The sequence below is a fragment of the Adiantum capillus-veneris genome, chromosome 8 (genome assembly GCF_014529385.1).
Source record: "Adiantum capillus-veneris isolate H3 chromosome 8, ASM1452938v2, whole genome shotgun sequence".
Lineage (NCBI taxonomy): Eukaryota > Viridiplantae > Streptophyta > Polypodiopsida > Polypodiales > Pteridaceae > Adiantum > Adiantum capillus-veneris.
Genome location: NC_140938.1, coordinates 128611421 through 128626042, shown reverse-complemented (window position 1 = coordinate 128626042; position 14622 = coordinate 128611421). Strand labels below are relative to the sequence as shown.

The 14622-nt window shown below is 43.3% G+C and overlaps 1 protein-coding gene across 1 annotated transcript in view; it reads right to left on the bottom strand.

Annotated features, from left to right (window-relative positions):
- The window catches only part of LOC147452948 (Ubiquitin-associated/translation elongation factor EF1B protein), a 69986-nt gene extending 58790 nt beyond the window's left edge, over window positions 1-11196 (bottom strand). Inside the window, exon 1 of the mRNA XM_086518488.1 lies at window positions 10924-11196. Coding sequence (XP_086374614.1) covers window positions 10924-11083 — 160 coding nt within the window. The 5' untranslated portion in view covers window positions 11084-11196. The remainder of the gene's footprint in view (window positions 1-10923) is intronic.
- Window positions 11197-14622: the final 3426 nt, after the last annotated feature.

Genomic DNA, 14622 nt, shown 5'->3' with positions numbered 1-14622 from the left:
AGTTAGATTTCCCGAGGGGTGTTTCCAAAAAGTGAAAGTAAATAGATAATAAGAAAGAAATCAACAAAAAGGATAGATAGTAGTCACACGCTGGTGACATACCCCCCTCTTGAAATCTCAAACGTCCTCGTTTGCATCTATGTCGTACAAGCTCCTAGTCAACATTGATGTATTCAACACCTGTCGACACATGTACGACACATACATGCTCATTGTCAACCCTGGTGTATTCAACACCTCGTCGACTCATGTATTGCCTGCGTGTGAACCCTGTCCCAATGACATAGTGGTAGCTTCACACTCTGCCATTGCTTTGAGTCACTAACTTTCCAATGACAAAATGGTAGCTGCACATTTTGCCACTGTCTTATAGTACACGTTGGATCCCGTAACACTTTCGAGCATATCCAAACCGACAGTTTAAGAATGCAGCTACACATGTACTCTTCAATAGAAGCAATCACTGTATCCTTGACAAACTGACAAGAAATACTCACTTCTATAGCACTAATCAAACTTTTGGACATTCCATAAGAGCAATTGCCAAACTGACAATCTGTACAGCTCTAACATTCATGTAACAGGTATTTGATTTGAGCTCACTTTAAATACCATGTACATCATTTGTTTCAGAAGCCATTGTCACACTGACAATCCATTTAGCTTTGAAACTCAAGGGGTCAAGGTAGGTTGCAAATCGAAGGCTTCCAGGTAAAGTGATAACACAGTTGGTGACTCTGCAAGTTCACCTTCTTCCATCCACTTAGCATCCATTGGTGGATAGTTTCTGAACTTTACCAAGTAACGCCTAGTAACCTTGCCTTTCACTTTCCTTTCTTTGTGTGCCAAAATCTGTTCAAGGACCAAGATCTCGTCAAGTTCCTCGACTTCCGGCTGATCTTCAGCTGGCATATCTTCTGGCACATCACCCACATAGGGTCTGAGAAGACTCACATGAAACGCATTGTGAATCTTCCAACTGTCAGGCAATTTCAGCCTATATGCAACATCACTGATTATGTCGCACACTTGAAAAGGCCCATAGTAACGCATGCTGAGCTTTGGAAACAGTCTTTCCTTGCCCTTCATCTTCTTTAACCTTGCCTTTTCAAAGCGTAAAAGCACCCAATCACCAAGTGAATATACCACTTCACGACGGTGACGATCAGCTGCTTTCTTTTGCTTTGCCTGAGTCCTTTCTAAGGCCACTTTGACCTTCTTGTACATTTCATCCATGTCCTGAACATACATATCTGCTTCAAATATCTTGTCCTTTGTATGCAGTATGGGAGGAACTTTCTTGCCACCTTCAACTATCTCAAAAGGTGCCTTGCCAGTTGATGAATGCACTGTATTATTGTATGCATACTCCACCAATGGCAAATACTGCTCCCACTTTCCTTTATGCTCTGACACATAGCACTTCAGCAGATCTAGGACAGTAGAATTTGCCTCTTCTGACTGCCCATCTGTTTGAGGATGAAATGACGAAGAGAATTTGAGCGTGGTACCCATATTCTCAAACAAGCCTCTCCAGAACAAACTTGTCATGCGTGGATCACGGTCGCTAATAATCGACTGTGGCATGCCATGATACTTGAAAATATTGCTCATAAACAAGCGTGCCATCTGATCTGGCTTTATCTTCTTCCTGACAGGAATAAAATGAGCCTGTTTGCTAAATCTGCAAATAATGGTCCAAATACCATCATTTCCTGTCTGCGTTCTCGGAAGATCAAAGATAAAATCCATAGCAATACTTTCCCATGGTTTATCTGGAATAGGTAGTGGTTGCAATAACCCTGGTGCCTTTTGCCTGTCAAACTTGACCTTTTGGCATATTAGGCATTCTCGCACAAAGGCATCCACATCCCTTCTCAATGTAGGCCAATAGAAGAATGTCTCAACCGCTTTAACTGTAGCATCAATACCACGATGCCCTGCATACGGTGGGACATGACTCTCTTCCATAACTTTGCGTCGCAATGGCTTTGTGACACACAATCTGCCATGCATCATCATGAACCCGTCTTTGAGAAGATAGTGTTCATGACGTTGTCCATCCATTAGTTGCTCGAAGACCCTTGCAAAATCTTCATCATTTGCATACTGTTCTCTCATATCATCAAGTTCATGATGATAAGGAATCGACACAGCTGAAATTTGTGGCTTCCTTGACAAGGCATCAGCCACAACGTTCTTCTTGCCTTCCACATGCACAATCTGAAAATGGAACATGGACAAGATATTTGCCCATCGCATATGCTTCTCAGATAACTTTGTCTGTGTCAAGAAGTATCGCAAGGTCTGATGATCCGTTTGGACAACGAAATCTGCACCTAGCAGGTAGTGTTTCCAACTTAAGAGCGCATGAATCACAGCCAGTAACTCTTTCTCATAGACCTGCATGGTCATCTCTGGCCCTTGCAAAATTCTGCTCTCATAGGCTACTACCCTGCCATCTTGCATTAGCACAGCACCAATGCTACTACCGCAGGCGTCGCACTGGACCACAAATGACTTCCTAAGATCTGGCAACACAATGACTGGATCTGAAGTCATCTTTTCCTTTAAGAGATTAAAAGCTGAAATCTCTTTTTGTGTCCATCTAAAGGTGACTGCCTTCTTTTGAAGAGCATGTAAAGGTGAAGCAATCTCAGCGAAATTTCGGATAAACCTTCTGTAATAGGAGCATAGTCCCAAAAAGCTTCGGACATCATGCACCGTCTTCAAATTTGGCCATGACTTGATCGCTTCAACTTTTGCAGGATCCATTCTGACACCATCCTTTGAGACAATGTGTCCCAGAAAGTGAATCTCTTCCAGAAAAAACTCACTTTTCTTTGCATTGATGAGCAACCTATGACTGCGTAGCTCTTTGAACACAATGGCCAAGTGATGCCTATGCTCCTCTTCATTCTTTGAGTAGACTATCATGTCATCAAAGAACGTACCAACAAACTGCTGGTGTGGACGGAAAATTCTGTCCATCATCCTATTAAACGTAGCAGGAGCATTTGTGAGACCAAAGGGCATCACTAAAAATTCGTAAAGGCCAAACGTTGTTCTAAAAGCAGTCTTGTACACATCCTCTGATCTAATGCGGATCTGATGGTACCCACTCTTTAGATCTATCCTGCTAAACATAGCTGCTCCTTCTAATTTGTCCATAATATCATCAATTCTAGGTATAGGAAACCTATTCTTGATGGTATTCTTGTTCAGTGCACGGTAGTCGATGCACATACGCCATGAGCCATCCTTTTTCTGCACCAACAACACTGGAGAACAGAATGGAGATGAACTGGGCTGAATCAGCCCCTTTTCTAACAACTCCTGTACTTGGCCCATTATCTCTTTCTGCTGAGCCGCACTAACCCTGTACGGAGGCTTATTTGGTGGGCTACAGCCTGGCACCAAATCTATCACATGGTCCTCGGGTCTCTCTGGCGGTAATTGAGACGGTAATGAATCGGAAAAACAGTCACTATATTGTTGTAAAAACATTGACCTTTCTTTATCTAGCACAGATAAATTTGATTCATCACAATCTGACACTTCACGTGCAAAAACCAAGTACGCAGAAAGATGCTTTTTCATTACAGAAGTAATAGCAGAAGCTGATACAGTAGGAATAGACTCCCCTTTAAGCTTTACATCCAGAATGTGAGTCTTTCCCCTGCTCTGTACAGTGATCTTTTTGTTGTAGGCATCCATGATTCCCTGTACACGAAATAACCAAGGAATACCTAACAACACATCACATCCATCCAGTGGCATGATGTAAAATTCTTCAGCATCTACATAGGACTGGATATGTAGACGCAACTTTCCAATGATGGGTGTCACAGCCTCTGTATGGCCAGGACATGCCAAACCTGCCTCTGCTATATACCCCATCTCTTCAGGTCTGATTCCCAACTTTGAAGCCAATTCTGGGGAAATGAAGTTGGCTTTGGCACCTGGATCAAAGAAGATAAGCACTGTTTGATCCCTAACCTTTCCCCATGCTCTGCAAAGCTCACTTGCATCTGAATTTGGCTTGTCGCCCACCATATCTGGCACTAGACCAGCCATGGGTTTCTTTCCTTTCTTGTCTTCCTTGTCCAGAATCAGCTGGCCTTTTCTTTGTAGGACAGTTGTAAGCAATGTGGCCAGGCTGCTCACATATAAAGCATTTGTTCTCTGTCCTCAGGACCTTCTTTTGCTCTTCTGACTTGCGAGGAAAACGTCTTTTCCATTTCTTTGCTGGTCCTTTTTCTGATTCAGCCGTAGCTTTGTCTTTCCCTGTGTTGGCCGACTCCTGAGTCCCTTTAGGAGCCTCATTGGGAACGTGCTTCTTGGCTGAATTTTTCTTGCCTGATCCTGCCTTGACGCCAGTGTTAAATTCACAATCTTCTCCCTTGAGCAAACCATTGCCAGTGTTTGCTACCTCGATGAGCTGCGTCAAAGTAGTGACTTTTGTCTTCGTGCAGTATTTTCTCAATCCTTTAGGTAGGCCACAACAGTATTTTTCAATCTGTTCTGTCAATGGCACAAACCTATAGGAAGTTACTGGAAGTAGAGCTTTCCAAAACTTCCGATTGTAATCATCCAGATTTCTGCAAGTGGCAGCATTAAGCTGATGCCATTCTGTCATGACATCTGCTTCAAAGTCATCAGATAACCATGCTGCTGCAAAAATCTGCTTGAAGTAAATCCATGTGGACGGAGCTTGCCCTTGAAGCAATAAAGTTGTCCACCATTGTCCCGCATTCCCTGTCAAGAAAGTGGCTGCCTTGCGGACCTTTGAAGCCTCTGTAAAGTTTCTCCCTGCATAGGCCTTGTCAAACTGCTGGAGGAATGAAAGAGCCTTCTTCCTGTCATCAAACCCTGTAAAGGTCGTGAATGACACTCCTTTGCCACCTTCTTTGTACGGAGTTGGCCTCTCCAACGGCGTTAAATTGTCATATGGAAGTGACTGAAACATGGGAACACTATTAGGGTTCATTTGTGTTCCTTGGCCGCTATTAACTTGACTTGGAAACGCCATATTTGGCTGCTGATTTGTAATTCCAGCCATACCAAAATTTGCTTGTGGCATCCCAAATTGTCCCTGAGTGCTTTGAAACCCTGGTTGCATACCCATGACACTGTACATGGGGTTAGGCATCATCGTTTGAGCACCCGCAAACACTGTTCCTGGCGTATAAAACTGATTTCCAGGTGCATGACCAGCCATGCTCTGAAATACCGATCCACCTCCAAAATAGCCAGGGTGTACTGAAGGTGGTGGGAAGACTTGTTGCATAGCCTGTAAGTTGCTTCCCTGCCCATTAGAACCAGCTATAGGCTGCTGAAAGGTGGCGGGCTGAACTGGTACAGCTTGAAAAACTGGCATCTCAGCCACCTGTTCTTGCACCTTAGGTATACGTTGTGGAGACTGCATGTTCTCCGTCAAGTGTACAGGTGTTTCCATTGACTGTGCGGTATGAATCACCTGTGTTCGAGCCTTAACAGGCTTTTGAATATGATCCAGTGACCCAAATTGCTGAGACGGAACAGGAGGTTGCAGAAAGGCTAAAAACCTCGGATTCTGCATTACTTGTGTGAACATAGCCACAGCAGTAGCCAACTGGGTCCTGAATATATCGTCATCTGTCTGTGGTGGTCTTGACGACTCACCCACTTCATGTGTCTGTTGACCCTGTGAAGAGGAAACCTCTTCAGTCACATCATCTGGTCTGTCAGCCATAATTACAATTCCCTGTGTCTGGTCTATGATCCCTTGTGTCTTCAAGCCCAAAACTGACCAAGGCTCACTTCTATGGGAAAAAGTGATTTAATCCCGTCGATGGAACCATGAAACCGGCCTGTTCAATCCAAAAAGGGCGGTAGACTTTACTTTAAACCTTGATTTAGCTTTCACCCATTATTAGTCGTCTATTTTACATGTACTTTCAAGACACAACAAAGGGGAGAGGGATACAGGCTGCTAGATTGCACCTGTATGAGTAGACGGACACCAGATTGGCCCCTAACTTAGGCGCCCCTTTCGGTATTTCTTTATTGTTCAAAAGAGGGAATAAACGCTGTGGTTCCTACAAGCTGCCCCGCACAAACTCGGCTGAATTTCCACTGTTCCAGCCCGATTTCGGCAGCATAACTGTACTAGAACCCTTCACGGTCAGTATTCCCACGCATTGACCGACTTTCCCGAAGCATACGGGCACTTTGCAAAACCTGGCGAGAATCTGCAGCACGCTGAATTCTCTGTTTTCAGCCCTGAAAATGCGCCAGATCGCCTGTACAGCGGTTCCCTTGCGTCCCCGAACCTCCTGGGGGTATTAGGGTCCGTTTAGGGCCAAAACCCTAAACCTGCAAAAATACACAGCAGGCTGTAATTCACTGTTTCGGGCTCCGTTTCGCGTGCCGGTCGCATCCCTAGCAAGTCCTCGAGCTCCCGCACCTGTAGGGCTACTTGCCCTTTGAATCGGACGAGATTTCTGGCGTGAAACCTCTCCGAATTCACCTGTACCTGCGGGGGGATTAGCCGCTAGCTAATCCAGTACCTGTGCAAGAGGCTCTTGCCTCGGCAATCGCGCATGAACCCACACAACTGTACATTGGTCAAATGAAGAGCCCACTAGAGGGGCATAACATACTGCCAAAGGGGAGAGAGAGGGCAGTGCGTAGCGTGCAGGGCATCACTCCTGGCACCGCACTGTGCATAAGAGGGAAAGCAAGCACTCCATAGCTCTTAACCTGTGACAGAGACTTGCAAAATGAGCCTCCCCACTATAAATCACGTTTTTGCCTTCTCTATAAGTAGTAAACTGGCCTCAAAGTGCCAAGTGTCACTCATTTGTGCATTTTCCCGCTTTAGACCCTCGGGTCTAAAAATATCTCACCTGCAGCCTCTGTTGACTTGGCCACAGAGTAACAAAATGATCCCCATGTCAAACTGCACGTAATGACACGAAGACATTTTCAGGTCCCAAAATAGCAGTTCCCTAAATTTTAGGAGATGCTGCCATTGTATCTTTCTAGGTCATCCGACCCTCTTTGTACACTGCGGCCACATCCAGAACTGAAATGTAGCCTCTGTAGCAAAGGATTCCACTTTGGCTAGTCAATGACCCCACTTGGCTAACCATAGTCCTTGTCCAACCTTAGTGCTCTCTTGCCCTCAGGCCCGGACTCCCTCTGGACAGTTCCACACTAGCTATGCAATGCAGGGCAGTTAGATTTCCCGAGGGGTGTTTCCAAAAAGTGAAAGTAAATAGATAATAAGAAAGAAATCAACAAAAAGGATAGATAGTAGTCACACGCTGGTGACACGTAGAGTCTGAGAGTGAAACCCTAACCGCTCTCTTGTACTTTGATGATTGATTAATACAAAAAGAAATACCGAAAGGGGCGCCAGTCTTTGGGGCCAATATCTCTAGGCACGGAACTCCGCCGGGCCAGTGCAAATCTATTGTGATCTGTGAATTGTTTTGAAGTGGTTATTTGGTGCTGTCGCGGTTGATTCTTGACTTGGAGTGTCCAAGTTTGTTACAGGCCCCATTCTCTATGGCGAGAGTGGTCTACTTATGATTGCACAAATGTCTACAATACTTGGACTTGCCGACGATGTCGACGACAATGAGGACGACGACGAGACGAGCTGAAATCTGAAAACGCTAAGGGCTGAAATCTGCAAATCTTTATCTGCTGAATTTTGACTCTATGTCGGTGACGATGTCGATGACGACGATGTGATGACGACGCGACGACGACGCAGATGCTGAAATCTATGTTTTCCGGGCTGAAACTAAAAACCTTGATGAATCTCACCGTGCGGCGAGGATCTGCTGCGGGAAGGTGAGATCTGCGAGGTTTGGGGTTTCTACTGCGATGCTTGACTACTAAAAACTGAAAACGCTGGTCTACTTGTTGATCTTATCCCGATGGAACTGCAAAATGCTAAGGGCTGAACTACAATCCCAAAACGCAAGGCTGAATTCTGCTTCCTGCGGTAGAAATCTGCTACCGCTCGGAATCTGCTGTCTTCGGGGGTCGCCGGGGCTGATCTTCTGTACAAAACGCCAGGGCTGATCTGTCTTGCAAAAACGCTAGCTTCTCAATTGGGCTGAAAACGCTAGGTCAGTTGCGGGGGTTGGTCTTGCTGAGAAGTTGCATGTTGAGCAAGTGCTCTTGCTGCCTCTTCTGCCAGAAAGTGCTAGTGCTAGGTTTCTATACATACAAACTTAGCAAAATTGCCCTACCTAGTTCCCAACAAAAGTCACTTAAAAATAATAAGTGAAAAATGTCAAAATTAGAAAAATAGGTCTATGCACTATAAAAATGCTCCTGATGGATTCTGATGGTAATGTTGATGATCGTGCTGTGTACAACCAGAGGATATGCATCTAATCTAAGTGTCTGGACATGCACGGTCTGCGAACACTCACAAAAGTGCCAGATCACTTCCTATTCTACACTCACTTGACTGAACTGAACCCTGGTAATGCTATAGCTTGTCCACGGACACATAGGGTTGGATGTGTCACGTGACACATCAATTGTTGGGTTCTCAAGAAGTATCTTTTTGATGCATTGGTGACACCGGTTCTTCTTTACGAAGTTGAAGTGTGGGACGGGAGCATCTCAAAGTCTACTTGGAAAGAGTTTGAGAATGTCCAAAAGCGTTTTCTTGTAAACTTTCTCCAAGTTAAGACACAAACACCATATATGCTTCTAATTCTTGAGTTGGGATCTCTTCCAATTGAGGTTATGGGCATGGAAAGGGTTGTAGAGTACATGATAAAGATGCGCCAAAACCCCTCACATCGACTTCCTACAATTGTATGGGAAGCAAGCAAAAAAGTTCAAAAGATGCATAAAAGCAAGATCTTGAGCACGGGATGCATGCAAGACATAAAGAAGTGGTTTGGGAGATGGGATGCATTACACTTGCTACATGATGCTTCAATTGACTCCCAAGTGAATAAAGCTTTCTTACAACGCCAATGTATTAAGGCTTGGGAGAAATCCGGTGGGTCACGCTTCATACATTACACCACCCATATTGCCCCCAACTACAAGACCATGTTCTTCGCTGAAAGAGGAAACCGTACTCACACTTACATGCTTGAGCCTATCCCCTTGTCGGCGATACGCACTATCGTAGCCATTCGGCTTAGCTCCCATTTCCTTCGATGCGAGACAGGGCGTTGGGGCAATGGAGAAGAGTCAAATCGACTATGCACATTATGCTCACTGCAAGTTCGAGAGTCTGAGTACCACACACTACTAGAGTCTCAGCTTTTGGTCACATCCAAACTTGCTTCTCTCACATTTCAGCCATGACTTAGACCTACACGCTTTCCTCTCCTAGCCACAGTGTAGACTCTCCATTGCGACTCTCATCACCACAATTTTGGAGCATCGAGAGTCACTCATCAACCATACACATACTACATCATATGTAACTTTGGTCCCATAGGTCCTCCAAGGACGATAATAAAATCTATCTATCTATCTCTCTCGCATCTAAAAGGAACCATCAATAATGTAAAGCTGCATTCATTAACACAAGGAAAAAACCAAGTGTTGAGGAAGTGTCATTCTCGATTCTACCTATTCTCTCAATTTTGCTACATCTAACAATGAATCTCTTTACACTATAAACCTAGAATAGTCCCTGAATATAGCCAAGAGCATGCTAGCCCGCACCTTCAATACAATATTGTCTCTTTGACAGCAATGATTGCAACATAGCCCGATAACAAAACTTCGTGCGTTTTCAATAGATCCCGTCACAAACATTTTGTACTTTTAAAAGGACACCACATCTGGCACACATGCAGATCAAATCATTGCCAAGTACTTCCACAGCCCGTACCTTGCAAGTATCTCATGTTGTCACAAATGTGATGACATGGCATACTGGCCGATAAGTTGACAAATAGACAGATTTGATGACATGGAAAATTTCATACTGATAACATGGCAGCCTTCCATAATTTGCACCGCTATTTGTAGAGGTGACACGTGGCACCTATACGGAAAATTTGGGGGGATTTTCAGCAAGACTGTTGTGCCAAGCTTTCGAGGGCACCCTGTTTTTGGGGCTCCATTGCTTTTCAAGGAGTGCCTTAGGGAGCCTTTGGTAAATTAGTGTGTGGGCACACACAGCAAAGGACTCTCCCTGACAATTGTACTCTGTTCTTATTGATACAAAAAGAAACATCGGAAGCGGTGCCAAACTTTGGGACCAACGCATCTGGAAGCAAAATTTTGCCGCTTCATGTCTCAACGACTTTAAGTTTTGAGGTTCAAGTATTAAAAGTTTACGTGTGTGTTGCTAAGGATTTACCATCTTGTCTATCCCAAGCCAGTTATAGTAGTATCACACATTCAGTTGATTCTTCTCCTCATGAGGGTCTAGTCCAATTTTTGCAGCACACCTATGAACTCTGACACAAACTCTTTGAGCAAGAATGCCCTTGTGGTACATCTTGCCCTTTGGCATACTCCATATTCAAAGAGTTGGCATCTTGGACATCAAAATCATTAAACTTTTGTGCTTTCAAAAAGGCACACAACGTTTGACATACATATTGAGAAAAGCATTGGGCATTGCGTTTTTTTCAACAGCCATTGACTAAACAATTTATATCATTTGCTTGCTCGTATTAATGCCTTGCATAATGGCTCATACCGTGAACGTGAAAGCATAGGTGCCGCATCTACAAACAAGCCTTTGCTATCGCTTCGCACGCTTGGACAAGAATCTCATCAAGCATTCCCAAAGATTCCAAAGCCCACCCACCATACTAGCTGGCTTAGAATTTTTTTATTTTGTAGCGTTGGATCCCTCCCTCTCCCTCTCTCTCTCTCTCTCTCTCTCTCTCTCTCTCTCTCTCTCTCTCTCTCTGAATCCATAAAACCACTTACGAGCTGGAGGGTTGGAAGGGACAGGCGGAGGAGGGCGGCCATACGGAGGTCCCACTGGCTGGGCGAGTTGCGGATAGGGATAACGCGGCTGTTGATGCTGCTGCTGTTGCCTGGTGTTGAAGGAAGAAGTGGAACCCGGGTTGGGATAAACGATGTCCATTGCGATCGCTCAGCCTGCCGTCTCGTCCACGTTCAATTTCTGAAAGAGAAAGCAAAAGCTTACTTCGCTCCCTTCGAGAGTAATGTGTTGTGTCCTTCAGAGCAGAATTGCACCATGGTACTAATTGTAGTGTAGAGAATAATTGAAATAAACTAGTCTTGCTTGGTGGGCCTTGCTATATAGCATCTATAGAATATAACAGGACATATGCAAATTGTAGTGTTGAGAATTATTAAAATAAACTATTCTTGGCTTCGTGGGCCTTGCTATATAACATCTATAGAATATAACAGGACATATGCAAATTGACATTTAGTATTTGGCACTGAAGGGAACAAGAGATGATTAATTTGACAAGGACTGCACTGCGTGAAGGGGATATACATTTGAAAAATGCTACAATGTCAAGAATTGAAGAAATTCAGGGGCTGTCGATGCATGTCTTACAAACCATGATATCTTGTAGAAAGTTGCATGTAGACAGTGGACCAAGCTTGTGATATGGCATGTGTTACAAAGCTCCCGTGTGTAACGACAAACTAGGGGTAGTTGGGCAAGATTACCGAGCATGAAAACACATTTATTATTGAAGGGATCTGCCAATGTACTGCTTGTTACATTGACATTTTATCTTACGATAAGGTAAAAAGTCGTTTGGGTTAACATGGACATCTTGTTTATAATTATAATATCTGCCTCTTTTATGTCCAAATTTCGCTTGTTAGTCTCATGAATAGATAGGGGATATTGTTGATTCGTGGTTGGTATCTTGAATTGGTAATGGTATGTAGATGCAATGCTGCTAAGTCTTGTTGTTGCCACTCCGATGGCAAAGCGCCCAACAATAATACAGAAGTGAGGGAAGCAAGAGTGTCTATTTTATTTGTCTATCGACCTCGTTCATCACTATATATGCGAGGTTCGTCACCGCATAGGAGGGACATATTTCTAGATTGTGATCAAAGATGCCACATTGCATGCTCCAATCTTTATACAATGCAGTAATTTTAAACCATGACCTAGCATATGGATGGTAAGCTAGTTTCAAGTTGGCTCCAGTTTGCTCTCTAGCTTATTGATGCTTGGACTGTAATCTTTTAGGTCTTGAGAACTTCACACTGACACCTAGTATGCGAGAAACAAGGACATATATAGTATGGCATCAATAATTTAGACACCTAGTATGGTATCAATTATTTAGAGCTAAAGTAAAGATACACAAGGTCACTTCACTAGTGTGATACACCACATGCATTCATTACTTGTGTATTCAGTACTGTAATACATCCCGTGCATTGTCTAGCAACCGTATGCAAAGAGTTGTGTGTGTAACTAACATGTGCAGATGTTGGTCGTATCGAGTGTATAGTTCTGAAAATGAGATCCAAATAAACTGAAGCAAAGGAAGTAATGCAAAAAATTCTAAAACAAGCAAATAGATAAAGCATGAATGAGCTACAACAATAAATGAGGTGCTTTACTGACCTGCAATGTTCTGTTGCTTTTCAATTGTCCAATCTACAAGCTGATATTTGAGTCAAGCTACAAAAAAAAATGTGAATAGTTAAACATATCGACTTGCAATGAAATGTCACAGACTGAAAGTGCAAAATATACAGTGCATGTCTTACAGAGGTGCCATACAAAAGTATGGTGGAGAGCTAGCACTGTGGTCTCCCCAAAAAATTATAAGAAACGGAAGTCGTGCCCTGCCTTGTAGCATTTATGTGTTGCGCCAAGCAAACGTGTGCGCATGGAAAATTGGATGTAGATAACGAACCTTTGCAGTGTTGTCGAGCTGGAGTCGTGCTTGTGCAATTGGAATGTGCAGTGTTGTGAATATATGTCCTCCCTCTCTCTCTCTCTCTCTCTCTCTCTCTCTCTCTCTCTCTCTCTCTCTCTCTCTCTCTCTCTCTCTTTGTGTCTGTGTGTGTTGTAAGCTACTTCGGTCAGCAATTATGTCTTCTTGCCATAAAGATGGTATACTCAAGCTCTTCACCAACAATTGTAAAAGATCTATGATGCCTTTGTCAACGATCTCACTTTCAAGAGCAATATATTTGTTTTCTGCATTGAGCGTCTGCTTCTGAACTTTCGTGAGTCCTGTGCTTTGAGCAGTAATGAGCAAAAAACAACTTTAAAGGATCATCGATTTTGGGCCTTCAATAACCACTTTCTGTGTGCAAGGGGCGCAACACCATTAGAAACTAATATCTCTAGTCAAAAGATGCAACTCGAAGGTTGTCAAGGTGTGATCCCTCCAAAAGATGCAGAAGCCAATGCTTACGATAGAGGTACTAGTAGTTCTGTTAATGATACAGTTGAGGTGGCGGCATGAATCCTGTAAGAAATCTAGCCCTTTTTTGCATACAACCAAATTCATATGTTCAATCCAATCGATGTCACCGCCACCACCCCATGCAGCCAACTCTCCTTCTCAAGCCCTAGCGGCCCTCCAATCCGCAGCACCCCAAACAACCCCTCTATCGGACAGACAACCCTCCTCGAATTTTTGCTGATGTAATGGATCTTATATGCTAAGCCAGTAAGATATGCAAAGAAAGCTGATTCATCTCTACAAGAAAATCGAGATAAGATGCAGCATCATGAGGAATGTATTTGCAAAAGAGGGCGCTTGATACCCAACATATATGATATATTGAGTGTATAACTAAATAAAATAATTTCAGAATCTTGAGGTTGCAAAATACATTCAACAGTAGACAAACTACGAATCTTGACGCTGAAATTGATTCCGCACTTAGACAATATATTAGCAGCAGTATGCCCTGCGCTATGGAACGTTAAGTCGTTGTTGGCGATATTTGCACTCAGCCTGTTGGGCATACGATAGCTGCTATATGGAGTTTCTACCTCGATCCATGCAATCTTCTCTATACTTGCTAGTGTGTTCTCTCCTTTGTGTGTGAGACCGTGTTTACCTATCATTCTATTCAACACATTGGTTGCACGGTATCTATCTAGGACTAGGAGCTTCACTATATCGATTTTATGGGCATAGCGAAACATCTCCATTGTGTATGTTTAGATGTCACTTGGCTTGTTGTCCAACCATCCTTATGTGTAGGTTGTTATTAGGGAATTGTCATCTTTTACATCAGCATCAAGCTTCACAAGTATTTCTTTGAATAGACCTTTGCAAAGAATTGGAAAGAGATAAATAAGTTACTTCATTATGGTGGTAGTTTGAATGTTAGAGTATGAGTACGTGTTGCTAGCTTGTCATTGGTATGAGGTGCAAATCCTTTATCGTAAAATTTGATCATCCATTGTTTTCATTCCTCAAACATGGGAGCTTTGTATATGTACTCAGTGGATTGACATCTCACACAATTTGTCGTCAAAATTATGGATGTGTCAAATAAATTTTCTTCTCCTCCTTTGGTGTTGGTCTTTTTACCTCAGCATTTCTCAAGGAAGACTCGACATCAGTCGTTGACATACATGTTAGTATTAATAGCAGATGAAACATTTGTAGTTTACAAATGTATGAAGTGACATAGATGCACTTGCTATTT